General features: G+C 42.5%; 1 protein-coding gene and 1 long non-coding RNA gene across 6 annotated transcripts in view; one reads left to right on the plus strand and one right to left on the minus strand.

Annotated features, from left to right (window-relative positions):
• Window positions 1-13115, plus strand: part of LOC123942635 — a 30005-nt gene extending 16890 nt beyond the window's left edge. The window contains exons 2-4 of one of the 2 annotated variants that reach the window (XR_006818446.1): window positions 1097-1371; window positions 12568-12946; window positions 13048-13115. This is a non-coding gene — a long non-coding RNA (uncharacterized LOC123942635). Of the gene's footprint in view, window positions 1-1096; window positions 1372-4120; window positions 4420-12567; window positions 12947-13047 lie in introns of those variants that run through there. The other variant, XR_006818445.1, reaches the window with a different exon arrangement.
• The window catches only part of KLHL31 (kelch like family member 31), a 68661-nt gene continuing 50188 nt past the window's right edge, over window positions 8347-26819 (minus strand). For 3 of the 4 annotated variants that reach the window (XM_046006696.1, XM_046006697.1, XM_046006698.1), the window contains 2 exons: window positions 17748-18952; window positions 15296-16063 (listed from right to left, as the gene is read on the minus strand). In XM_046006696.1, the coding sequence (XP_045862652.1) occupies window positions 15331-16063; window positions 17748-18919 (1905 nt within the window). In that variant the 5' untranslated portion in view covers window positions 18920-18952 and the 3' untranslated portion in view covers window positions 15296-15330. Of the gene's footprint in view, window positions 9724-15295; window positions 16064-17747; window positions 18953-26819 lie in introns of those variants that run through there. The other variant, XM_046006699.1, reaches the window with a different exon arrangement.

Genomic DNA, 26819 nt, shown 5'->3' on the forward strand with positions numbered 1-26819 from the left:
CACCCGAACTTCAGTTGTTAGGACAAACAACCATCCCCGGAAAGGTCCACACCTCTAGGGGTTGTTTAACTCCAACTCATGGCCATGAGGTTTGGGCTTTTTTGTTTATAAATCTCTCTCGTCTCCTTGTCCTCTCCTGTCTCTGTCTCTTCTCCCTTCTCCTCTTTCCCTCTGCCACTACTCCTGTTCATCTTACTTGTTCCCTTACTTTCTCCCCTCCTTGTTCTGCTCTCCCCCATCTCCTCCTCATTCTCCCCTTCATCAGGGAGGAGGTGGTGGCCCTCTTCTAATCACAGAGTTGGAGGCTTCTTGTCTCTCGAGGAGAGTACATCTCATAAGACTGCCTACAGCTGTCTTTCCAGCCCTGAGCATTCTCACATTGCATTTTCTCTCTTTCTCTCTCCCTCCTAATTTTGATCTGTGATTTCAGCCATACAGGTCAGAAAGTACGGTCTGAGAAACATGGTGACATCAGAGCCTTAACTCTTTAATATAATTTTAATATAGACTCTTAAATACCAAATAATGTCAAAGATATATGTATGCATTATTGCCTTTAATTTTCATCTTCTCCCCATTTTGCAGAGGAGGGGCTGAGTCACAGAAATTAAATGGCAGACTAAGCCCACAGAGATCATAAATGGCAGAGCTGGGATGTTCTCTTCTGCACTAGGCAAGGGTGCTCTGGAATCGGTTCCTATCCCCAAGAATTGGTTACCTGGGTGCAGATGAAAAACCTGTAAAGGAACAGATGAGAATTGGACAGCGAATATTTATTGGATATTTCCGTGTGTCATTAATGCTCTACATGCCTTACCAGTATTATTATAATTTTTTGAGAGAGAACGTGTGTGCACGTGCAGTGGACGGGGGTTGGGGGCAGGGTGGGGCAGTGGAGAGGGGGAGAAAATCTTGAGCAAGCTCCACCCCCAGTGCAGAGCCCAACAGCCCGACCTGGGGCTCATTCTCACGAACCCGAGATCATGACCCGAACTGAGATCAAGAGTCAAGATACTTAACCAATTGCGCCACGCAGACGCTCCTTGTTAACGTTTTTAATAACCCTGTAATGACCATGCTTTTTGTTCTTTTTTAGTGTTGCCGCCAATGTCCCACTGACAGATAAGGGACCAGAGGAAGACAGCTGCTGGGATTCGGACGCAGATAGACGGCCTTGGGAGCCTGGGTTCTCACCCACTAGTCTAAGCCCAGGGATTTTGAGAGAGGGGGATGTTTCTGGCAGCTGGAATCTGCGAATGAACGGCATTTGCTGCTGAGCTTAGGGCTGGGGAGTTTCCCGTGGAGGTGGGAGAAGTGTCTTCCGTGCCTTGAATGGGTGGAGCCTGGCGGACAAAGAGGAGAGGGAGTCAGGTAGGGCTTTCTCCTTTTACAATTTAAAGGCATTTTTATTATTATTATTTTTAAAATTCCGGTTGAATTTTGAAGAGAACGAACTTTACAGCTGAGCATCTGTAATTGGAAAGATATATCTTTATTTGTTCTGGGCGACTTGAAATAATTTTTAAAATATCTTATTTGTTGAAATTTATTTTTTTTAAGATTTTATTTATTTGACAGAGAGAGCGAGAGAGAGAGAGAGAGAGAGAGGAAATACAAGCGGGGCGGGGGGGGGGGGGAGGGAGAAGCAGGCTCTCCACTGAGCAGGGAGCCCTGTGTGGGCTGTGATCCCAGGACCCTGAGATATGACCCCAGCCCAAGGCAGATGCTTAAGACTGAGCCACCCAGGCACCCTCTATTGAAATAATTTGTGAGAAGGCACCACAGTCATGCTTGTCTCTTGCTCTGCGTGCTGCGTGTACCAGGAAATGGTCTGAAGGCGAGACCTGGGGCTCAAGTCTTGATTCTGCCTGTGGATCTTGGGTCTCCTACTTCATCTTCCCCATTCTTCTGCAAGTGTGGAGTAATGACCCAGGCTGCAGCTCATCCTGGCAAGATATTAGAAGGCCTACTGAGGGAACAGAGCTGCCAAGCTTCAAGGAAAGGTGCTATGAAACTCTAAGGCATCAAACATTTTTGTTACTCTGTTACTCTCTTTTAATACATAGTATTAATTAACATTGGTCACCAGCAACTCAGAATAGAAATGGTGTGACCTTGATAAATTTTAGAGTGACTTGGTGTTTTCATATACATGCTCTAATTCGGTCTTTATAATTGTCCTATGAAGTAAGCAGGATGGTTATGATCAATTGCCATTCTTACAAAAACTGAGACCCAAACCATTTGTTTAGTAGATGCTGGGTCTAGGTATAAAACTTCTGTCTTCCAACTCTCAGTTTAGACTACTTTTCAAAGACGATAGAAGAGGCATTTTGGGGTCAACCCTTGCTAAATTTCTTGGCAAAATTCAAGACAGACTAGAGCACACATAGACTTGATAAGGTCTTTGAACATAGTATGTAATCCTCAGTGACACTGAATTCCAAAATCTTCTTAAAATTCAGCTCCAAGCTTGCTTCTTTTACTTTGACCCTTCCGGATAAGAATCTGTCACCTTTGTAGCAATCCCATAAGGCTGCATTCTTACCCCTGTAATTACACATATCCTGTCACACAGCAATAATTCGTGTGCATGTCTGCCTCTCCAAACTCTTCCTCCCGGTCCCCCACCCCCACCCCCAGGGGACAGTAAGACAAGGGCAAGCCATCTTGGGTCTCCAGCACTTAGCAGGTTTCTAGACATAGGAAATGTTCGAGAAGGATCTTTATTTTTTTCCTAAAAGGAAAACTTATTTTGACTGCCTAAAATTCAGAAACATTTAAATAGTAAGGAGGTCATGATCCCACGATCCTGGGATGGAGGCCCGAGTTGGGCTCTCTGCTCAGTGGGGAGCCTGCTTCCTTTCCTCTCTCTCTGCCTTCTCTGCCTCCTTGTGATCTGTCAAATAAATAAATAAAATCTTTAAAAAAAACAGTAAGAAATATAAAAAATGAAATAATTAAAAAGAAATAGAAAAATAAGAAACAAATAGTTGCAAAATGACAAATCCTCTAATCTATGAATTAATAATAAAAACATTACTATGTTTAGCTGGGGATGATGCTGCCATTTGGAGTTGTGTGTATGTGTTATTTTAAAAACCAGTCAAACTGGGGCGCCTGGATGGCTCAGCGGGTTAAAGCCTCTGCCTTCAGCTCAGGTCTCAGGGTCCAGGGATCGAGCCCCACATCCGGTTCTCTGCTCAGCGGGGAGCCTGCTTCCCTTCCTCTCTCTCTGCCTGCCTCTTTGCCTTCTTGTGATCTCTCTCTGTCAGATAAATGAATAAAATCTCTAAAAAAAAAATAAAATAAAAAAATAAAATAAAAACCAGTCAAACCATTTTGAGGTAATATTAAGTTATTTTTATTGATTTCTTTTTAAAAATACACTTTTAATTTATTTGTCAGAGAGATAGAACACAAACAGAGGGCAGAGGCAGGCAGAGGGAGAGTCAGGCTCCGAGCTAAGCAAGGAGCCCGATGGAGGACTCGATTCCAGGACCCTGGGCTCATGACCTGAGCCCAAGGCAGATACTTCACTGACTGAGCCACCCAGGTTGCCCAACATCTACTGATTTCTAAAAGCAGCTCAGAGGGTAAAGAAATGGTTGTTATTCTTCTGAATGTCTCCATTTGGTTGTGTCAAAGTACAATGATCATTTAAGTGATAATGGACATTTTTCTTTGAGCAAAATACAATTCATCGTGTATAGTCTACTGGGCCCGCAGAAGAATGATAGAACAACATCTGTATCTGAAAAGTACTAACTTAAGATCTATCAAAATGACTTTTAAAGAGGGGGAACACAGGCATATCACCATTGGCTGTGGACACTCAGGGGTCAGGTGCTTTGAAAGTTGAATCAAACCTGCATGTGACCCAGGTTTCCAGAGTCCTCCCAGCTTAACCCTACTCTTCCTCTAGGGACCTGCTGATCAGGGGATGTCCCGATTCTCTTGGGCCTGTGCCGGGCTGCTCGTTGAACAGTAGGGACTTTAGTTTTCTTCCATTGCTGAACGCATCACCCTTGCAACTGAGTGCCTTAAAGCAACACACATTTATTGACTTTGAGTTCTGCAGGTTGGAGAGGGGTTAACTTGGCTGGTTTCTCTGCTCCAGATTTCACCAGCCTCTAATGCAGAGCTCCAGCCCAGGACCCTAAGATCATGACTGAGATGAAATCAAGAGCCTTTAAGACATTTCTGATTTGAGTTTTGAAAGATTGGGGAGATTTTGATTCATTTGCAAGTGGCCACGCGTCTCTCCTTGAAGGCAGGCACCATGATTGCAACATTGAGGAATCACCCTGCCTAGCGGTGACTCGAGGCCACCTCTTGTAAGAAGTCCAGGCGTCACCGACTTCACCATATTCTTCCACCCGGCACGAGAAAAGCTTTTGCCTAGCTCTTTTCCTTCTCTTTAAAGTACATGGGCTCGGGCGCCTGGGTGGCTCAGTGGGTTGGGCCGCTGCCTTCGGCTCGGGTCATGATCTCGGGATCCTGGGATGGAGTCCCGCATCGGGCTCTCCGCTCAGCGGCGAGCCTGCTTCTCTCTCTCTCTCTGCCTGCCTCTCTGCCTACTTGTGATCTCTGTCTGTCAAATAAATAAATAAAATCTAAAAAAAAAAAAAAAAAAAAAAAAATCTTACTAAAGTACATGGGCTCTTTATTATAAAAAGCAAATACCAATAGTAAAAAAAAAAAAAAAAAAAAGCAAATACCAGAATCACCAGGAGACCCAGAGAGAACTGGGCATTGTCTCCAGCTTCCCAACAGCCCTGGCTGATGCCAGCACAGCTGCTTGGGACTGTTGGAAGGTCATTGTTATGCCAGCCGGCAGGCCCTCCATCCCTCCAAAGAGTACCGCAGCGCCACCTCTGGTTGCCGTTGCCCTTAGCCACTACCGGCACAGAACCCTGCAGACTCTTCCACCTCTGACCCAAAGCCCCCCCTCCATCCAGGACAGACCACTAGTGGGACAGGGAGAGGGGGAAGCCAGGTTTTGTACAACAGGGCTGTCTAACTTTGCCTGCCCAGGGAAAGAGAAAGTGCGCAAAGAAACGGTTTGTATGGCGCGGGGCGGGGGGGGGGGGGGGGCAGCAAAGGGACGGGGTGCAGAATGGAAAAGGCTGATGCAGCCAGAGGGGACCAGCCTGTGAGCACTGGCCTCTCTCAGCTCTCCCTGCAAACCTGCGGCAAAACCCCAGCAGCAAAAAAAACAGTGCTGCTCCAGACCCCAGTCCCTGCATGTCAGGGCTTAATGGTGGCACACCCCGCAGTAAAGGGCTCCCCCCTACCGCCCCCACCCGGGGGAGCCTCACTCTTCTGGTTTCAAGTTTCCTTCTGCAGCCCAGAACTCTGGTCTGCCCACAGTGATCACAGGGCCCTCCCAGTCCTGAAGGCTCCCTCTCTCTTTTCGGTTTGGTCAGTGGAGGCAAGGGCAGAGGTCTTCACCAAAGGTACTCACTTGCTGAGCTGGATTTCAACTGGGAAAATTCAGGAGAAATCAAGGGGGAGCTGATGTGTCTTCATATTTCATGGATTTTTTATGGAGCCGGTTTGTCTCCATTCAATGCAAGCATTCCACGGGAGACTCTCTTCCAGGGGCCCTGTCACCCTCAGAGCGCGGCTCCCAAGTGTGCGCGGGGCTGGTCTGCGGTCCACCGCCTCGCCTTCAGAAGTGTGCCTTCGTGTTGTGTCTCTGAAGAACAACAGGCAGATCCCCCTTGCAGCTGCATTTGCCACCTTTTTTTTTTTTAAGATTTTTATTTATTTATTTGTCAGAGAGAGAGAGCGCACACAAGCAGGCAGAGTGGCAGGCAGAGGTGGAGAGAGAAGCAGGCTCCCTGCTGAGGAAGGAGCCCGATGCTGGAGTCAATCCCAGGAACTTGGGATCATGACCTGAGCCGAAGGCAGTGGCTTAACCAACTGAGCCACCCAGGCGCCCCTGCATTTGCCACTTTTTATCTTTGTAATATAACATCTCATTCTCGTAGTATCTCTGGTCGCCTCATGGCCAGAGCCTTACTGTCTATCACCCAGGACTCTGCCTTGTGCTCAGTATCATTAACTTTGAAAGAAATGGGAGAACCACAGATGGAGGCAGGTCTGGGGGTTCTGAAGGGGGCCAGGGTTTGGGCTGCACATGCCCTGCTGAGTCCCTCCTTCTAGCTCTTATTCCTGAATTGGAAGAAGTCCTCTGGGTGTTAATGGGTAGGCTCCAAACTTTTCAGGTTCCTTCATGTGGCCAGGAACATGGCCACCCTCAAGAAGTATTTAAATAAATGGGGAACCCCGGGGGGTTCAGTCGATTAAGCATCTGTCTTCGGCTCAGGTCATGATCCCAGCGTCCTGGGATGGAGCCCAGAGTTAGGCTCCCTGCTCAGCAGAGATTCTGCTTCTCCCTCTGCCTCTGCTCCTCCCCTTTGCTCATGCTCTCTCTCTCTTGCTCACTCTCTCTCAAATAAATAAAATCTTTTTTCTTTTTTTAAGATTTTATTTATTTGACAGAGGGAGAGAGATCACAAGTAGGCAGAGCAGCAGGCAGAGAGAGAGGGGGAAGCAGGCTCCCCACTGAGCAGAGAGCCCGATGCAGGGCTTGATCCAGGATCCTGAGATCATGAACTGAGCCGAAGGCAGAGGCTTAACCCACCGAGCCACCCTGACGCCCCTAAATAAACAAAATCTTAAAAAAAAAAAAAGGTATTTAAAGAGATGAACATTACCTCTCAACTCATTTAGCTCTCATGTAAGCAGGAGATGGAGTGAGAAGAGCTATAAATCTCACAGCAAGCATGTAGTGACAAGGTAAGATACAAATATAGATATGTCTATGGCTCTGTCCCTATCTATCTCCCTCTCTCGACCTCTTAGCCGATGTGGGCTGACGCTGCTGTGACAAAATACCAAAGACCAGGGAGCTTAGATTTCTCACAGTTCTGGAGGCTGCCAAGTCTGAAATAAGGACCCCAGCATGGCTGGATTCTGGGGGAAGGCCCTCTTGCTGATTTACGGATGGCCATCTTCTCTCCTGGATCCTCACGCGGCGTGGGGGAGAGCGAACTCTCCTCCTCTTCTTGTGGGGACACGGATCCCATCGTGGGGCTCCACCCTCATGACCCCACCACCTCCCCAAGGCCTCACCTCCAAATGCCACCACATGTGGTGTCAACATATAAACTTTAGGGGACACATTTGGTCTATCACAGTATAACACAGGTCATCACATATGGTTTCAACATATTCAGTCTATAACACACAAATATTCACACACAAATATATATATTTGTAATAGGACTAGTTTCGGCAGTTAGCTGGTGTTTATTCAGTGCTTACTAAATATACACATATATGACATACACATATAGATACACACACATCATTTGACAGAATGCATATAAATATAAATACACACATAAATACCAATATCTATATCTATATTCTATCAAATGTGTGTATGTATATATATATATAACGAAACATACCGAATAAACAGTTTAAAGATTGGCACCAAATATTACGAAAGAAACACTAAATGCTGCAACAAGTCCCACACTGCTTTTGAAGATTTGGCAATTAGAGAGAGAAAACAAGGGATTTTTAAAAATTTAATAACATATGAATAATAACTCTAGAAATGTTTTCCATCTTCTGATAGATTTTTTAGAAACAGAAATGTATGGTCAAGGTTTGGTTGGATAATTCCTCCCACCTGTACTCTTTCATGGTGATGTAATTTTTGGCTTCCGCTGGTCTAGAGAAGACCTGGTTACCATGGTTGTGTGATTTGTGCTTACCTCTTTCTGCGGTAAGGGAAAGGGCTTTGAATAGAGTAGATGCGCAATAAGTATTTATTGATTAAATAAATGAATAATATTGGAAGAAGAATCTAGCAAGCAGTGAGTCATGATGGTCTCGTCACTTCATTCATTCATTCACTCAACGAAAAAAACTGATCCCCTCCTGTACCCCAGCAGCTGTTCTAGACACCCGAGGTACGTCAGGGACCAAGGCAGACGAGGTTCTCAGTTTCAAAGAGCGGATTCTGAAAGGGGTGGCAGAACACACAGACAGCAGCAAGAAAATACCCCGGAGTGGCAGGTGTGACGTGGTGAGGTTGTATTACCAAGCCAGTAACTCTCCAACTACCGCTCCTGTTGGCCGGGCCTGCCTCCCTGGCTTGGTCACAGGGTAGTGCTGAAGCCTAGAATGGAAAGAAATGTCCCAAGCACTCTCTTCGGCCCTCTACCTTCTCCGTTGGGTTAGTACAACCTATGGAACAAAGGGTCCACGTCCGGAGGATGGAGTCCAGGGGGATCAGCCTCCTAGAGCACAGAGCAGGGCAGAGAAAGACAGCAGGATCTGAAGTATGGGGTTGGAAAACAAAAGAATAAACTCCAAATGGAGTCAGTGAGAAAAACCTTCATCACTAAGCTCCTGGAGGGCAGGCTCTAGGTTGGGTTTGTCTTTCTCTTTCTCCCTGGACCTAGAGAGCACAGAGCTTGGCGAGAAGTAAATGCCTGTGAATGTAAATGCACTTCGTGGGGCTGGCTCTGCCTGAACGTGAGTGTGCTTTAGGCTGCGGTCTCCCCTGGGAGTTCCGGTTCTTCCCCTGCCCTGGGGAAACACAGCGCCTTTTCGCAAGGGTATTCCAACAGTGTGCTTGCTACATGGTGATGTTCAGGGAACATTGCCTAAATAAGGAAAGCATTCTTTTTGCATACAGAATTCCCCCTGTTACCTATATGCAAAATTGTGATAGAATAAGACACTTCTCAACTTGGAACTCTGCAACAAACGGAAAGACTACATAAAGGTTAGGGAAGAAAAAAAAGGTTAGGGAAGAAGAGCTGGGAGTCAGATGACAGCCATCTCCTTTTCCTTCTCTTTCTCTCGGAGGAATCCTCTCTTCTCATGGTGATTAAGAGTATAGATCCTTGCATTTCCTCTTTTTGACTACATCACGTGTCTGTCTGCCAAACCATCCTGCATTGGGAACCACCTCCTATGGCTAGAGTTGAGAGGAATTTAGTCACAGATGTATGCTTTGTAGTCAAGGTTTCAGAAGAGGTAAAAATCAAGAAGAGTTTAGAGTATTCTAGAAGTAGAGGGACAGACCCAATGAGGGGTGGAGGGGGTGATTCTGATATTGCACGGATTTCCTTGATGGTTTGTGGGAACCAGATTTATACCGACAGTCAAGGCTTACCGAATACATTTAATGCATGTGTAGACCTGTGAGGGCCCTGAATTGAGAAAAGGCCCAAGAGTTGTTCGGGCTTGGCCTTCGGAAGGGGACAGGCAAGACACACTAGAGGACTTCAGTTCAAGTCTTACGAGCCAGGAAAAGGAAAGAGGAGAACGGGGATCTACAGACTGAGGGGAGGCAGTTGGCCTGGGAAGCTCTTTGCTCCGTGGGCAACCAGAAGGAAGCTGGGAACAGTGGTTTCCAAAATGTAATCATTCAGTGTGAGAGATGATGCTATATGAAATCCTTTCTTCTTCCTCTTGGGTTCCCTTGAAGTCTTCTTCTCCAGTTCCCTTGCTTCTAGGTATGGCCAGATGCCTAGTTCGGTGATGTAGTGGTGTAGGCAGAATTGACCTAAGTTGCGTCATATCTAGCTCACCAAAAATGGATCCTGCTCAGTTTTCCCCTCTAGTTGATGGTAGTGATGTCTCCAAGACGGAAAAAGAATTTCTGAATGGAGAGCCTACGGGGATAACCTAAATGTGAGCACAAAGCAAAATCAGCCAGATACAAAGACACAAGTCCTCCATTCATTTCACGGGGCACTTCCCTCTTGTGGGTACAGGTTGTGATGGTGGGGGTGGGGTACAGAGACATGTTTGTTACGAAATCACGGTCTTGTTTCTTCCGTTTTGACCTATCACCCCATCTGAGTGAGAGAAATAATAGTCATCTTCAAAGCCTTTTTTGGTGACACCTGAGTGGTTCGGTTGGTTACGCGTCAGTCTTTAGTTCAGGTCATGATCCCAAGGTCCTAGGAGTGAGCCCCTTATCGGGCTCCGTGCTCAGTGGGAACCTGCTTCTCCCTCTGCCTAGAGCTCCCCCTGCTGTGCTCTCTTTCTCTAACAAATAAATGAATAAAGTCTTAAAAAAATAAAAGAACATTTTCTTTCTCGAACATTGCTTCTATAGTTATGACTGAATATTGAAGCAAAATCTGAATGGTCATTTCTCCAAGATGAGTCAGGCTGACTTTTAAAGGTGCTTCTCTGAAAGGGATAAGAAAAGAAGCAATATAGGATCTTTGGCTGGCTAACCAGAAGCTACTACATTTGTCCAAAGGTTAGGGAAAAGTGCCTCGCTTCCTCACCACTCTCTAAGGAGCAAGTCTGGCCTGAAACTGGGTGGAAGATTGGCATTGGCTAAGGAATAATTCATTACACACCTATGTTCATAGCCCAACTTGTGAATGTGGCTGGAAAGGAAAACAAGAGGGGCACGGTTAGATTTCCTCTCTCCCTCAAGGCCTGTCCCCTTTCCTGAAGTGGACTTCCTAATGTACTTCTTTATCACCCAGATGAGGAAAAAGCATAGAATATCTTTTTGTCTCTAGTCTTTCTATCAAATTTGCCAAACACAGTAGGTGCAAAATGGTTATTCCTTTGCTACATCCTGGAGTACCTTAGATGTCCTTCGTGTCATTAAATAATTTCACACGTGCTGTGAACTGGACAGACAGACTGGTATGTGAACATGGGAGGGGGTGCAGACCCGTGGGGAAGCTTGGAGTTCTAGATGTGGCAAAGAGAACTCAAGGAAACTCTGGGGCTCCTGCAGGTATGCTCCAAACTGGGAACGTGGCACCACCTGTTTCTGTGTGGGGGCCTTCGAGTCTCTTTTCATGATTACAGAGCTTGGAGAAGTTTAAGAAAAAGTAATTGCTGCCATTTCGAATTTTCTGGAAATGACCACCTCAACTGAGTGTTATTCTTGAACTGCTAGATTAGATCAAAGATTGAGCATCTTATGTGGGTTACGTTTCCTTTGCTCATTTGGAAGACGAGGTGGAAGAGGAAGGCGGTGAGAGTTTGCCAGGACAGCAACACGATTTCATTTCCAAAAATGTATCTTCATCGCAAGTGATGACGAACCCGAGTCTGTGACCGGTCGGCTGTGGTCAGGGTGGGGATAAGGCTAGAAACCACCACACTTTATCTGTGATTTCTAAATGGTCAGGACTGAGAGAGACCAAACGTAGGCTTTTGTCTGAGCCACAAGCAAGTCACTACAGACGTTTTATACATTTTTCTTTTACTAGTCTGCAAGTTATTGGAACAGCCCTTTAATTAGTTGTCATTTCTTTTGTCGTTGTTGTGTTTTGCTGAGGTGAATCATCACGAAAACTAACTAGAGGAGAAAACCAAGCACCCCAACCATCACACAAAGGACACTTCAAAACTACCCGCATCGGATCATTGACTAAGCTCTCAGTACAGCTTTATTGATAGTGACGAGGATACAGATACACATACATTTTAGTTTGTTGTTCCTTATATAATACCAGAATGTGTTAAAGAAAGAATTTGTTTTGTTTCGCCAGAATTTGCTGAATAAAGACAAAGGTTTTTTGTTTGTTTTTTAAAGGAGTGTCCAAGGTAAGTATTTTTATCCCAAATTCTCTGGGAGGGAAATTTAGGTGGTCTTTACCCTCTGGATGTGCTGGAGGGTAAATCTTTAATGTTTTAGAATCTTTAGTTCTTATAATTACCATGGAGGAGTGTTGAGGTAATTATGCTGTAGTTTTTACTGGTATGAAGAGATATACTGAAGAGAAATTCCTTGTAATGCTGTCTTGTGCTAGAAATCGTATTCATCAGTGGCTCGGATGAGGACGGAGCTCACTCAGAGAACATTCGTTCGGAAGAGAATGCAGAAGAGTCCTTCAAGGAAGATTACATAAACATGTTTCTCTGTAACTCGGGGGCGGGGGGGGGAATGAAGTGATTCCAGTTTGTCTAGTATCTTGGATCAATTTCTGAAGATATTTGGCCAAGATAACCAGCAAAAAATTGGCCTTTTAACACTCAGGTATTTCCAGGGAAGCCTCTAGTTACATGCGTGTTTGTAAAATATATTTACTATAATTGCTGCTCCGGCTTAAATCGGAACCATTTAGTACATTCTCACTTCCTTCTTTCCCCTGTTATACCTCTTCGTTCCTAAAACCTCACTACCATCGAATCACTGATTAGAATTATATTAATCTGCACTATCACTGACTTTCTATACTTAACCAGTCTTACACCAGAAGAAATAAACATGAAACTCATCCAAAGCCACTTAAAGCAACTAGTGCATCAGGGACAACAGCGAAGCACCAAGAGTCTAACTCAAAGCGGACAGACTACATTAAAGTCTTGCTTCCTGGAGACTTGCAGATCAGGTCTCTGGCCCATTCAGAAAAAGACAGCTTATCCCTTCAGCAGCTGGGGAACTTGCTCCTGCTCTGATGGATTGAACTGATGCTTTTATTTAATCGCAGGACTTGGCGATTACAAAAATAATACACATTACAAAAATAATATGTCCTTTTCTTTCAGAAAAATAAAAGGAGGTCCGGAGTTGGATCCTGAGGCTGTAAGTGTAACTAAACGTAAGCTCAAAACACATTAGGAAATGACGTCATTTTCCATCTGGGAAACATGGACAAACCGTCACATTTTCTAGGAGCAATGGCTCCAGCACATGAAACGGGACACACGTTATTTTGATTCTCTAGACCTCCATGTCTTTCAGTTGTCCGTGAGAGATGTTCCAGGATAGAACAACTTCACCCACCCTTCTGTTCCACCCTCCTTATCAATTTGCTATGCCAGAAATCCCAGGATTCTAAATTCATACCGTCTTTACTTATTGACCTAACTGTTGAAACAGAAGATAGAACAGTGATGCACCTGGGAACCTGGTAAGCCCCGACAGGTGTGTTTTCGGAATCTTCAGATAAACAATATGGAAAATATGTTACATGGTCATTTTAAATGATTTATCCCGCGCTAACATGTCTTCACTCTCATGTCTAGAAAGTCAGTGCCAAGTCTGTGGACAACCTCTTACCGAGCTCTGAAGGCTGAAGAATCCTCTAGTTTCAATCTCTCCTCATTCTTCCAAGGCAAAATGTTACAACTGATTGATTCCTATTTCATTCCAAGCCTTAGGTCCTCCACTTCACAAAACCTCTAGAATCTCAATGGGAGACACATCTACTATTGTACATCAGGAATTATGCGTATTTGCCCCACTTATGACCTGTGATCCACAATAAATCACCTTTCTTCCTTTCAAAATTTATAAGATACTACAGGCTGCTCAATTGTACAAGAATATATATTTATACCAAACTAAAAGATGTCATAGCCACCCTCACATAGGTTTTGTCAGTTGTGGCCAAACTAATTCATTAAAAATGAAGTTTCTTTTACCAAAGATCCTGCAAGGACAAAAATTATCTATAGTTAGTACGCTGATAGCTTAAGGGGCTCAATGATTTAACTTGTTCCATAAACTTGTTTCTCATACAGCTTTATTCTCCAGTGTGGACGGAGAATGAGTCAAGGGAGCAGGTGCTTTTAGACCTACTCCCTACTTGGAGAACCTCCGAATGTTCTGTGTGGGGTGAGGAAACAGCCCAGTGTTTTTACATTAATAATGCCTTGTTCTTAGTTTACAGTGTTGTAGGCTTTACCAAGTGTTACTGTTAAATACACATAGACTGAACTTTTCATAAGGGGTGATGATATAAAATTGTTCCACAAAGTGTACTATATGAACCACTTTTCACAGTTCAAATAAAATATTTTAAATATAAATATTGTAACTCTAGCAATAACCTAGCTACACAGGGTAGGAGAAATGGGATTAATGAAAACCCAGTTAGATTTCCATACATCTCATGGTTAACCATTTAAATAGTTTTATTTTTCAAAACCCAATTGCACATAACCCATAAGTGATAGGCCACATCTCCAAAACAAATAAACCACCAAAGAATAGAGTGATAAATTGTAAGAAAGGAAAATATATATCATTTACTACAATCATTCCCTTGCTCTAAAACTTGGCAAATATATAAGAAAAATGATATCCAGTGGATACATTTTAATTTGCAAAGCTAATTTGGAGCAGATGAAGTTAAACATATAGAACAGAATGGCATTATTATTTCCATGTGAAATGAATGTGTTAGAGTTTTAATTAAGAAATCAGGAGAATTGCTATGAAATGGGAAATGGTGACATTTACCAACAGGAGAAGCCATTCATCCTGTTACTGCCAAACCCAAGAATTCCAAATGTTCCCTTCATTCTCATCCATACAAAAAATGGGGGAAATCAAATTATTGCGATCAGTCATATAACCTACGGGCTGTATAAGATTTAAGTTAATAGTCCTTACGGCCATAGTTTTATCTGGTGTTCTTCTTGGAGCTTATATTAGGGTCAAGGCTGCATCTTTTTAGGGTCAAAGTAAGACTCCCATGATACTGGCAATTCCTTTAATAGGGGACAAAGGTTAAAGTGTAAATACTTCCAGGAGAAACAACAATATGACTGAAATTTACAAAATTTACACCATAAACTAAATGACTAGTAGCTTCTTCTTTGAGAGCAAGTATTTTTCGATAGCAAATACCCTGGGAACTGAGGCACAGAAGAGGAGAATTAAGGGATAAACCAAAGGGATCAGTGTGACAGTCCAGGGAGGAATCCCTGTTACTGTCCAGTCAAACTTTGTTTTACGTTTTAGACTTTATCATGGGACGCCTTTCAATATTCTTTACTCAGTCGCGTATAGAAAAAGAAACTGCATTTAAATGTAGAATTTAATCTTTTTGGAAATAAATGGACTTCCATTTTAAAATAAAAACTATAATCGAATACTTTTAATTTCCTAAAGAAAAAGAGAGAAGAAGATCAACTTTTGTACATGAAATTGCTTACTCACAGAAGCTTCATGTGTGTACTAAAGGGTAGAAGAAAAATCTCAAATGTGGGTGTAACCGCTATTCATTAAGGGGCCGTGCCCCGCTGGGAAGAGTGCCTACGACGAATTCTGTCTGCCACCTAGTGGCCGCTGAAATAAATGGTTTCTTTTCTTTGTTGGCCAGGGCCCCGTAGGTTGCCTTTTATTTATTTTTTTTTTAAAGAGGTAGATTACGCCCGCCATACCAGGAATTAAAAACTACCAAGATAGACACCTAGAAACGGTGGTAAGATACAATCATTGTAGTAAATGTTATGTATTTTCCTTTCCGCGAACCCACGAACGCCTGTTTGCCCTTCCTGCGTCCCCGCATCTACCTGGGTTCAGATACTGACTGGCACCGAGGACACCGAGCTGGCTCGGGACTCCCGGGTCACGCTGTTGGGCATCGAGAGGGTGCAGCAGGACACGCCCACGGTGGCCTCGGGCAACTCGTCGTCCTCCGTCCACTCGTTGAGCTCCGGGTTGAAGCACTGGATGCACTTCTTGTACTTCTTCTCTCCCTCGTTCCAGCCCCCCAGCAGGTAGGCGCGGCCGTGCAGCGCCGAGGCGCCCGCCGTGCTCACGCCCACCAGCAGCGGCGCCGCGTAGCTCCACTGGCCGCTGGCGGGGCTGTAGCACTCCACGGTCAGCACGTCCACGCGCTCCCCGCGCGGCCCCAGCTGGCTGCCCCCCATCACGTACACCCGGTCGGCCAGCGTGACCGCGCAGTGCCAGCCTCGGGGCGTGCTGAGGCCCGGCAGCTCCTGCCACGAGTCGCCGGTCGGGTCGTACGCGCACACGGAGCGCGAGTACCCGCCGCCGATGTAGCCGCCGGTCACTAGCACGCGGCCGTCGGCGACCGCGCTGGCGTGGCAGCAGCGCGCCACCTCCAGGGGCGTCTTGGGCTGCCACTGATTGGTGGAGGGCACGTAGCACTCGAGCGAGGCCAGGCTGCCTTCGGGATTGCGGCCGCCCACGGCGTACAGGAGCCCGTTGAACACGCTCAGGCTGAAGTGCGTGCGCTTCTGGGTCATGTTGGCCAGGTGGATCCAGGTGTTGAAGCGGGGATCGTATCTGAAAATGGCAGAGCAAGTGTGACAGCCAGGTTGGCGGTAGCCGGGAACCCACGTGACTCCACAAACCACAGCTTGGCCACTGTGACACTCTTCAGGCATGGAGTCTAGGCTAGGCACCTAACGCACTTCCTCACCTGGAGGCTGGGGTTTGTTTCTCAGCCAGTGAAGTGTGACACTTGATAAAGACAAGTTTGGGACACCCCCTCCCCTTTATAAAACCACGGCCTTTATCCGGCCTCTTGGAGAAGTCCCCACAGACGTCAGTCCCTCTTCTTCCATACTCCCACATCATGGCAGGAGAGGGGTGTTTATGAGACAGGCTTGTGGGGGAGGCAGGTGGAAGCTGGGTATTTGTGGCACTCGGAAAGGGAACACTGCCACATTTAAGTCAGTTCCACACATCTTCAGACACCAGCCATCCCCGGCTCATTTTTACTGGTTAATTAGATAGGAGTTGGCTAACTGGACTTCTCCAGGTCTGGCAGACACCTGGCCACTGGAACAGCAAAGCTACATCACTCAACCAAGTCTTCTATCTGCTTAGAATGAGATCAATGGAACTCATGTCCAAAAGCATCACCAGAGGCTTAACTTTCGATATTTTTCTATTTTCTAGCACTTATCCGTAGGTAAGATTTTTTAGTTTAGAGATCTGTTTTTTCAGTGTTCTATATTACAGTTATTATATCATAAATACTGAAACCAATACCTGCAAGAACAGTTGAATACTCAACCGAGTTATCAGCAGGAGGAACATAAGCAGTCCTAGAAAACCCGTTTTAAACTCTTTACATAGTTCCAAAGCATTGTAAACACAGACCTCCCTGCATTAGTTGGATGTTCCTTCATTTTTGTCCCATTTAACCTCCCAAACAAAACTTAACTATAGTTATAAATTAAAGGGCAAAAATCAGTTAGTTGTTTGGATTCATTTAAATGACACATGGGCATAAAATAATAAAGGGTATTTTCATGATATGCTTTATAAATTTTCAGATCTTGCTCATCAGTTATGTTTGACTTTGTACTTCTACCACGATATAAGCATGACTTCCTGACATTTCATATATATGAAAGTGTTTTTCTTACAAATATACACAGACAACATGGCATTCGAATTCCATTTTCTGAAGAATATATTATACCCTTACTGTTTCTATGTGCATGAAAGAAATTGACAGTTTTTATAGTATTCAGTCTTCAAAAAATATTAAGAATTAATGACCTGCCACATTTTTAATGATCTCATTGTATTTGCCAATTATGAATCTGACAGTCATCAGTAACAGTCATTTAAAAGAAATTCTGCATTATTTTGACCTTTCTTATTACTTAGTGTTAAAAACTAAATTTGTACCTAGTTTGTTTTCAGAAAAACACTGTACTGTGAAGAGAACCTTACTATAAATTAGAGAATATGAATTACCACTCACTTGTGGTATAACTTGTCTGGGTATCAGATTTCTCACATGTAAGATCCAAATAACCACATTTTCCCAGCTCATTTCATAGGCTTATTCAGAAATCTGGAGTGTAAGTGGACTTTTGTATATATGTAATGTGGCATTATTGATTTACTGAGCCAATGAACTAAGCTAACAGGCAGGACTCATCTACTTCTATGTCAGAGCAATTTCCAAACAATATTGAACCATTTCAGTTCCTAATAAAGGATCAAATACCTGCAGAAATTGCTGACTGCATGCTTGGCTTGATTTCTTGCATCATTCTGGTCTTCACCACCAGCCACATAAAGAAATCCATCCATCACAGCCACACACTGATTAAAACTCTTGGCTGGCATTTCTGTAAGCTTGCTCCATCCGTTTTCAGGGTCTCTGTACAGGATGTCTCTACTAAGGGACTTCTCTGTAAGGCCCGGACGTCCCCCAACAGTGACGAGGACTCGACAGCCCCCGCGGATTCTCGTGCGCCTAGACTGCAATGTGTTTTGACGATATGGAAGTAAGTGGTAGTTCATAGCATCTACAAGAAGTTTGTGACAATCAGCGTCTTGCATCATTCTTGGTACAGACTGAACGTAATTGACCAGGTCTTGTGCAGAGATGGTACCAAAGCGGATATTGCTCAGAAGATCTGCAGCATATTTCACTCTCTTTTGGTCAAATTCTAACCATTTCATTGCAATCTGGAATGCTACTATTTCAGAAGGCAACTGTAAGTCATCATCGATGAGAAGTTCATTAATTTGCTCAAATGTAAGTTTCAAAAACTGATCTGATTCTGCAAATTCAAGGAAGTTATCCCGGATAAATTTTTGGGCTGCTGCTTTGGCATTTTTCAGGGAGTATGTTTCAGCGATGTTAGCAATGTACATGCAATTCTCAACACTCATCTCTCGTATCAGAAAATCACTGCACATCTTTACAAGGGTATGGATCTGAAGATAGACAGCAGCAGAAATAATGCTTCCTATAGTATACAAAGAGAGCGTCAGCTTTCCAGTATAGGCATATGCAATGACAGTAGCCAGGCCCGGCGGTGAGATATCGTTGAGATCTATCCTTTGGGTAGATGGGTCTTTTTTTAGGATGTTGTAGAAGTATTCACTGCACGAAGCCATCACTGACTTGTGAACATCAAAGGACTTCGTTTTGGTGCCAATGACTAGGTCGCAAAGGAAGTTCTCCTGCCTCATTTTACTTAAGCCTTCCAAGAGGTTGGGGCCATAAGAAGCATCTGTTAATTCAGAAGAAAGGCAGCTAAAGCCATTGCCTCCTTCTAGGAGCCCATTCAAAGTGTTCAGTTTGTTCAGAGGGCTATCTTCTACAATTATGGTCATCTCATTAATATCTCCTTTGCTCTTTTTCACAGTCTTCTTTTTGGGGGCCATGTTGGCAAACACACTGTCACAGGCAAGATATTGCTAAAAAAAAAAAAAAAGCATGGTTTTATTTTAATGGCTCTTTGGACTTTGAAATGCTACATTGAGAAACTGTTCTTTTCCATAATAGTTTTTAAATGACGTAATGTAGATTATACTTCAAAGGGGATTTAAAGACTTACATTAAACCAAATGCACATTTTATTGAGTTTACTTCAGCAGCAAGCACTGAAGACAATTCCAGAAAGATTTATATTATCAAACGTGACCTCCCAGTAGCTATATTGCCAAGTCATTTTACTAATTTTTTAAAATTTTTTTAATAAACATCATAATGTATTATTAGCCCCAGGGGTACAGGTCAGTGAATCACCAGGTTTACACACTTCACAGCACTCACCATAGCACATACCCTCTCCAATGTCCATAACCCCACGACCCTCTCCCTACGCCAAGTCATTTTATACAGCAGAAATGACCAAATGGTCTCTGATCTAGCTGTACAGCAATTACAGAATAGTAGTTAAACATCACATGAAGGGCTTAAAGATTAAAGGGCTTAAAGATTAAAACTCTAAAGTTTTCCTCAAAAAATACTGAAGTTCAGGAATCCATATAAAATGTGTGTGTATATATATACATATCAGAATAAATATGGAAATTAAAAATCAATGGGTAAGGACTTGAAGTGATACATTAGTTCAACTGATTTCTACTCTATGCAGTCACTAAAATAACTTCCAGATGGATGAAATCGCTAGATCACACTCACACACACAAAAACTAGAACAAAGTAGGTTCTTGTTTGTTTTAATTTTAGGGTAGGAGAGGCCCTCTTAAGCATAACCCAAAATCCAGAAGCCATAGGGAAAAAGACCGAAACATCTGAATACAAACCAAAAACCCCACAACTTCTACAAAACATCAAATGTTTAAAAGACAAGCATTGATAGTGGAGGATGTTTGTAACATTCTTGACAAAAGGTTAACTGACATGTTTAAAGAGCTCTAACAATTAATTAATAAGGAAAAGGTAATTCAATTCAAAATCATCAAAGACCGTGACTAGGAAACTAGGTTGTTCACAGAAAAGAAAATACAAATAGTTGATCAACATATTTTTTTAAAGCTAAACTATTATCAGGGAACTGTCAACTGAAACACAGAGATCTTTTTCTTTTTGGTGGACACATTTTGCTTATCAGATGGTTAAAATATTTTTTAGTGTTCACAATATCAGATTTTGCTGTGGCACTCTCCATACATCGTTGATGGGAGTATGACTGATACAGTCTTTGCTTTGACATTAAATCCAAGAATAGGAACGTGCTCATAGAGATATATCCTCATAAGGATATATTTATATGGATTCTCTATATATATATATGGTTCTATATATAATAGAACCATTTTCTATTATCAGTGTTATAAAATTTGAGCCAGTTTTTGTTCGTGTATTTGTTTTTAGAGAGAGTGAGAGCAAGTGATCAGGGAAGGGCAGAAGGAGGGAGAGAGAGAATCTTATGCAGACTCCATACCCAGTGCAGAACCCAACGCAAGCTCAATCTCAGGACCCTGAGATCATGACCTGAGCCGAAACCGAGAGATGGATGCCTAACCAATTGACCCACCCAGGCGCCCCAATATTTGAACCAGTTTAAACCTGTATAAAGTGGTCTGAATCTTTAAGGCAGCTATGAGCAGCTTTAGTATTAAACAGACTTGAAATATATTAAGTTTAGCAAATACATGCAGAACCCTTAAAATATCATTGATTAAATCGTTTTAGAATTTTTCAAAATACTGAGCATAGTTATCAGAAGATGTTATATATGGACTTTTCAATGGATTTTACTTACAGCATGGTAGCATTCACTTTTTTGTGAGACTATTCTTTTTTTTTTTTTTTTCATTTTTAAGATTATAAAATCAGGGGCTCCTGGGTGGCTCAGTTGTTAAGCGTTTGCCTTCGGCTGAGGTCATGGGGTTGAGCCCCGCCTCAGGCTCCCTGCTCCATGGGAAGCCTGCTTCTTCCTCTCCCACTCGCCCTGCTTGTGTTCCCTCAGGCCCTGTCTCTCTCTGTGTCAAATAAATAAATAAAATCTTAAAAAAAAAAAGATTATAAAATAAGTATGTGTAGATTCAACAATTCATGGTTTGGTTTATATTATTCCAGACTGCACGTTTTTGAGCAGTGGTGCGCTGATAAACCAGCTCTCTAAGGAGGCGCGGCAGTGGGGGTGGTAGTGGGGGCGGGGGTGGGGAGAGCCCTTATTTGTTAAGGTGTAAATTTCTTTGGGGGCAAATACAGTCATTGTAACTGATTTTAAACTATCTACTGCTTAACAACCAGCCTGTCAAACTCCTGAAAATGTCACAACTGCCTCTGGTGAGCCAGTATAAGTCACTTCTAGCATACCACTCTAGGAGAACTTGCATCAAAGCATGTTTATGCTTTATTATTGGGCAGTTTGCTTTGTTCACCTAGCAGTAACTAATGGGCCTCCTTCCAGATGCCTACACACATAAATTTACATCATTTAAAAATTTTTTTTATTTTATTTTTTCAGTGTTCCAAAATTCATTGTTTATGCACCACACCCAGTGCTCCATGCAATACATGCCCTCCTTAATACCCACCACCAGGCTCACCCCACCCCCACCCCACCCCCAAACCCTGTTTGTTTCTCAGAGTCCACAGTTCTCATGGTTCGTCTTCCCCTTCGATTTCCCCCAACTCACTTCTCTTTTCCACTCCCAGTGTCCTCTGTGTTATTCCTTATGCTCCACAAGTAAGTGAAACCATACGATACTTGACTCTCTCTCATAGTCTCCCATACTAACGATATAGAAAACTTACGCCATTCTTCGACTGATGGACATTTAGGTATTTAGGTGTTTCAGTTTTCTTGGCGGATGTGTTTATGTATGTGCATGTGTCTCTCTTTAAGTCACACTGCTGAGTTCACCCTGAAGGGTAAAACTCAGCTTTGATTCCCCTTGAAAGTCCCTTCAATTTAATTATAGGAAGGTATGTTTAAAAATTCTATAACCTTTCTATTGTGTTTGTCCTTATTCCTTTCCATGTGGAAGGAGCAAAGCAAGTAGGTAGGAAACAGGAATCTATCCCTTTGCCAGGGACTTTGTCTTCCTCATTAAGCTCAAATTGTCATATTCATATTCATATTTCTTTACAAACTACAGCCCATTTGTCCTTCCTCATTCTTTCTTGCAAGCAATGACAGATGCAGCCTTACCTTGTGAAACAGATTTCCAACCCACCATCAGTTTAGTCTTCAAATGCATTTGACTTAGGTGGTAAGTGTCCCCATGATGGACTTTTCTGGGACAAATTTTAAAAATTTTGTTCAGCTGAAATAAGTCAAGCAGAGAGTCAAGTATCATATGGTTTCACTTATTTGTGGAGCATAACAAAGGACATGGAGGACATTGGGAGATGGAGAGGAGAAGGAAGTTGAGGGAAATTGGAAGGGGAGGCGAACCATAAGAGACTATGGACTCTGAAAAACAACCTGAGGGTTTTGAAGGGTCAGGGGTGGGAGGTTGGGGGAACAGGTGGTGGGTAATAGGGAGGGCACGTATTGCATGGAGCACTGGGTGTTGTGCAAAAACAATGAATACTGTTACGCTGAAAAAAAAAAATTTGCTCAGCAAGCAGTTATCAGACACCTACTGCTGTGTGGGCAGCACCGTGCTGGGAAGGATGGAGCCATACAATACATAAGTTATGTGAGACACACAAGACAGGACAAGTACAAAATGATAACAAGTAACTAGGCAAGCACAGCAGATTTTTTTTTTTTTTTTAAGTATCAGTTTCTACCATGTGGAGTAGAAGCACCAATGTATCTTTGGGGAAAGCCTTGTCTATTTTCCTGGAAGAACCCCTTTGGAGATGTTTCTATTCGTGTATACATGTAGACGTAAGGCTCATGATCACTCATTATTTTGAAGGCAATCCTGACCTTGAGGAGTAACGTGAATGTTTTGGACTGAAATGGTAAATATTCTGTTTATCTATCAGTAAGTGATTACAGTAGTCCCCCTTTTAATCTGTAGTTTTGCTTTCCTCGGTTTCAGTTACCCGTGGTCAGCTGTGATCAGGAAGCCATGATCCTCCTGACATATCATCATCAGGTCAGTGTTAGCCTAACGCTGTGTCACAATGCCTACGCCATTTCCCTCATCCTCTTATCGTGCAGGCGTTTTATCATCTCCCATCCCTGTGAGAAGTACAATAAGATATTTTGAGAGAGAGAGAGAGACCACATTCACATAACTTTGATACAGTATGTTGCTATAACTGTTCTATTTCATTATTAGTTACTGTTATTAATCCCTTACTGTGTCTCATTTATAAAATAAACTTTCACAGGTATATGTATAGGAAAAAACATAGATTATCGAAGCTTCAGAACTATTTGCAATTTTAGGCATCACCAAGGGGCTTGGAAGTTCTCCCTGTGGATAAGGGACAACTCCTGTTTTCCTTGGTAGCGTGCAGGGTGGTATTTAAATATTCAACAACTGATAAAACAGGGCACCTACTAAATAGTATGGATTCACAGGCCACAGCTCTGGAGCAGGGTTCCAGAGGCTTCCCTGGAAGACTCTGTGTAAGTCTTCAGTTGCTGGATAATAGTGGGGCCCAGGGGCTTCTCGGGGAAGGATGGAGGAGTGGAAGGGCTTCAGGGGGAGCTCAGGGCAGCAACTATTTGGCTGTTTATTAGCCCATTTACCAACTCTGTACAGAAGGATCTCTCTATTTTAACAACTGTATACTGTACTCAATCATTCTTGTCCCAGGGACAGGGTGTAATTCTGAGGTGTCTGGAGAAAAGAGAGAATCTGGCCTTGACAACATAGCGATATGATGAGGCCAGGGAGACAAAGGGCCAGCAGGGAATTCCAAAGGAATCCAAAGGTGAACTCTAGGGGCACTAATATATGATTTCCAGTTTCAAAACTTCCTTTGCTACATTGTTATTCTCCTATATCACACTTAATTGGGGCATCCTCAAGTATCCTAAATTAAGTTTGATAGATTGCTGACTAGCTCACTTTCTGCCTTTAGGAATATCATATAATATTGTTGGGAAAACCCCACCCTCTGAAGAAGAACCACTTGAGTTTAAGAAGGAACCCTAGGGGGTGAGGATGGGGCGCCATGGATTGGAGGGGGTAGGGAGAGAAGTAAGGGAAACTATCCACAGTCTGTAGAGTATAAAAAACAGGATAATTTCAAAGAGGAATCAAGAGTTGGAAAAAAGAAATAGCATAGCATGAGTCCCCCAACCCTTGAAAGATTTTGGGGTGTGTTTTGTGAATTTTGTTTTTAGGGGTTTTTTGGGGGTAGCTTTTCACCTAAGAGCAGACTGCAATTGGTACTTTACAGGGCAGCAAAAACTCCAACGGAAAGTATCACTGCATTGAAGAAGCAGAGGGTTTGTGGCAACCACATCCCCTGGAAAGTGAGCTGGGAATTCTGGGCAAAAGAGATCCCAAAAGGGGAATGAAGGAATGAAGAGCATCAGAAATAATAAATATCTGGATGCATATACAAGACTCTAAACTTCTTTAAAATTCATATAACTCTTCAAAGCAAAACTGATAACATTGTCTCATGGGGATTCTAACATTTCTAGATGTAGCACATATGATTATTACAGCACAAAGGATGGGGTGATGGTAAGTGAATCTTACAGTTGCAAGGTTTCTATATTTTATGTGAAGTAATAACTATTAACTTCTATAGTTGCAAGAGTTTAACTATATATCATAATCTCTAGAGTAGTGCTTGCCAGCAGAGATATAACATGAGTCACATATGCAATTAAAAAATTTCCAGTAGGGGGGCGCCTGGGTGGCTCAGTGGTTAAAGCCTCTGCCTTCGGCTCAGGTCATGATCCCAGGATCCTGGGATCGAGCCCTGCATCGGGCTCTCTGCTCCACGGGAAGCCTGCTTCCTCCTCTCTCTCTGTCTGCCTCTCTGCCTAGTTGTGATTTCTCTCTGTCAAATAAATAAAATATTTAAAAAAAAAATTTCCAGTAGGGACATTAAAATGTTAAAAATGTTAAATGTTAAATGTTAAAATGTTAAAAAGAACCATTAATTTTGATGGTAGAGTTTATTCAACCTAATATTTATAAAATATTATCATTTCAGCATGTAACTGGAATGAAATTGTTAACGTGATATTTTACATTTTTTTAATCCTAAGTCTTCAAAACACAAGGTGTGTTTTATATTTACAGCACAGCTCATTTTGGACGAGCTGCACTTCAAGTGCTTGATAGCTACATGTGAACTGATGACTGGTAATGGATAGCAGAGCCCTAAAACAATCACTTAAAGAATGCAAAATATAGCTGAAAAAACCCAATAGGTAAATTTAAATGGAATTCAAAAGAGGGGAGGAAATTTGGAACAGAGGGACAAAAATTAGAGGAGACAAAAAAACTCCAAATAATTTAAGGTAAACCTAAATCCAATTATATTATTCATTATATTAAATGTTAAAGGGTAAAACATTGTAATTAAAAGGCACAGGATTTCAGAATGGATAAGAAAGGCAAGACCCAAATATATGCCGTCTACAAAAGACTCACTATAAATACAAAGACACAGATAGATAAAAAAATAAATGGGCACAAAAAGATTTACCATAGAAATGGTAGACCTAAGAAGACTGGAGTGGGTATGTTAATATCTAGGTGAAATACACCTCAAGAAAAAAATAATTATCAGTGATGAAGAGGGAATTTCATAATGATTAGAAGGTCAAATCATCACATATTTAACAAATATAAATGTATATATGCAAATAACAGACTTTCAAAATTATGTGAAGTAAAACAATGTGACTGAATTAAAGGGAGAAATAGCCAGTTCTTCAATTATATTTGAAAATGTTCATAACTGTCTCTCAGACACTGACAGAACTACTAGACCAAAAAAAAAAATCAGTAAAGGTATAGATTATCTGAAGAACATCATTAATCACCCTGACTTAATTGATATTTCTTGAACATTACACTCAACAAATGCAGAATACAAATTTTTCTCAAGTGTACATGGTACACTCACCAAGACAGACCCTATGTTGGACCACAAAACATGTTTCCATAAATTTAAAAGCACTGAAGTCATATGGAGTATGTTCTCTGATCATTTTGATGAAGTGGTGTTGGGATGGGAAGATTTGCAGTTAATAGGAGTCTTGCTGGTCCAAGAATTTTTAAGAGGAGTGGGTATAGGAAGAAGAAGGTCATTAGAAGTAGAGGAAATGCCTCATGCTGAAGCAGGAAGCCATGACTCAGCATGGTATGCATAGACTCAGATAGCTGAGTCATGAGGGAGACAGTGGGTGGGCATATTAGGCCAATATATAAAGGATGGAGACAGTGGGTGGGCATATTAGGTCAATACATAAGGGATGTTGGATGCTGAGAAGAGTTTGGACTCAATAAATTCCTTTGTGATCAAGAAAGATTATAAAATCTCCAGAAATGGAGAAGACCATCTGAGGCCCTAGTGAAATTGGTAGTTCTTCCAGGCCTTCCTTCTCTTATTTCCTGTTGCCACGTTTTATTTCCTTTATATTTATAAAGGAAATAAAATATATGTATATATGTGTATACACACACACACACACACACACACACACAACACAGTTGACTCTTGAACAGCACAAGTCTGAACTGCATGGGTCCACTTACACAGGTTTTTTTCAATAAGTATATTTTTGGAGACTTGCAATAACTTGAAAAAAAACCCCAGATGAACCATGTAGTCTAGAAATATTGAAAAAAATTAAGGAAAAGTTTGGTCTGTCATGAATGCATAGAACATACATAAATACTAGCCTATTTTATTGTTTACCACCAT

The sequence above is a fragment of the Meles meles genome, chromosome 5 (genome assembly GCF_922984935.1).
Source record: "Meles meles chromosome 5, mMelMel3.1 paternal haplotype, whole genome shotgun sequence".
NCBI lineage: Eukaryota > Metazoa > Chordata > Mammalia > Carnivora > Mustelidae > Meles > Meles meles.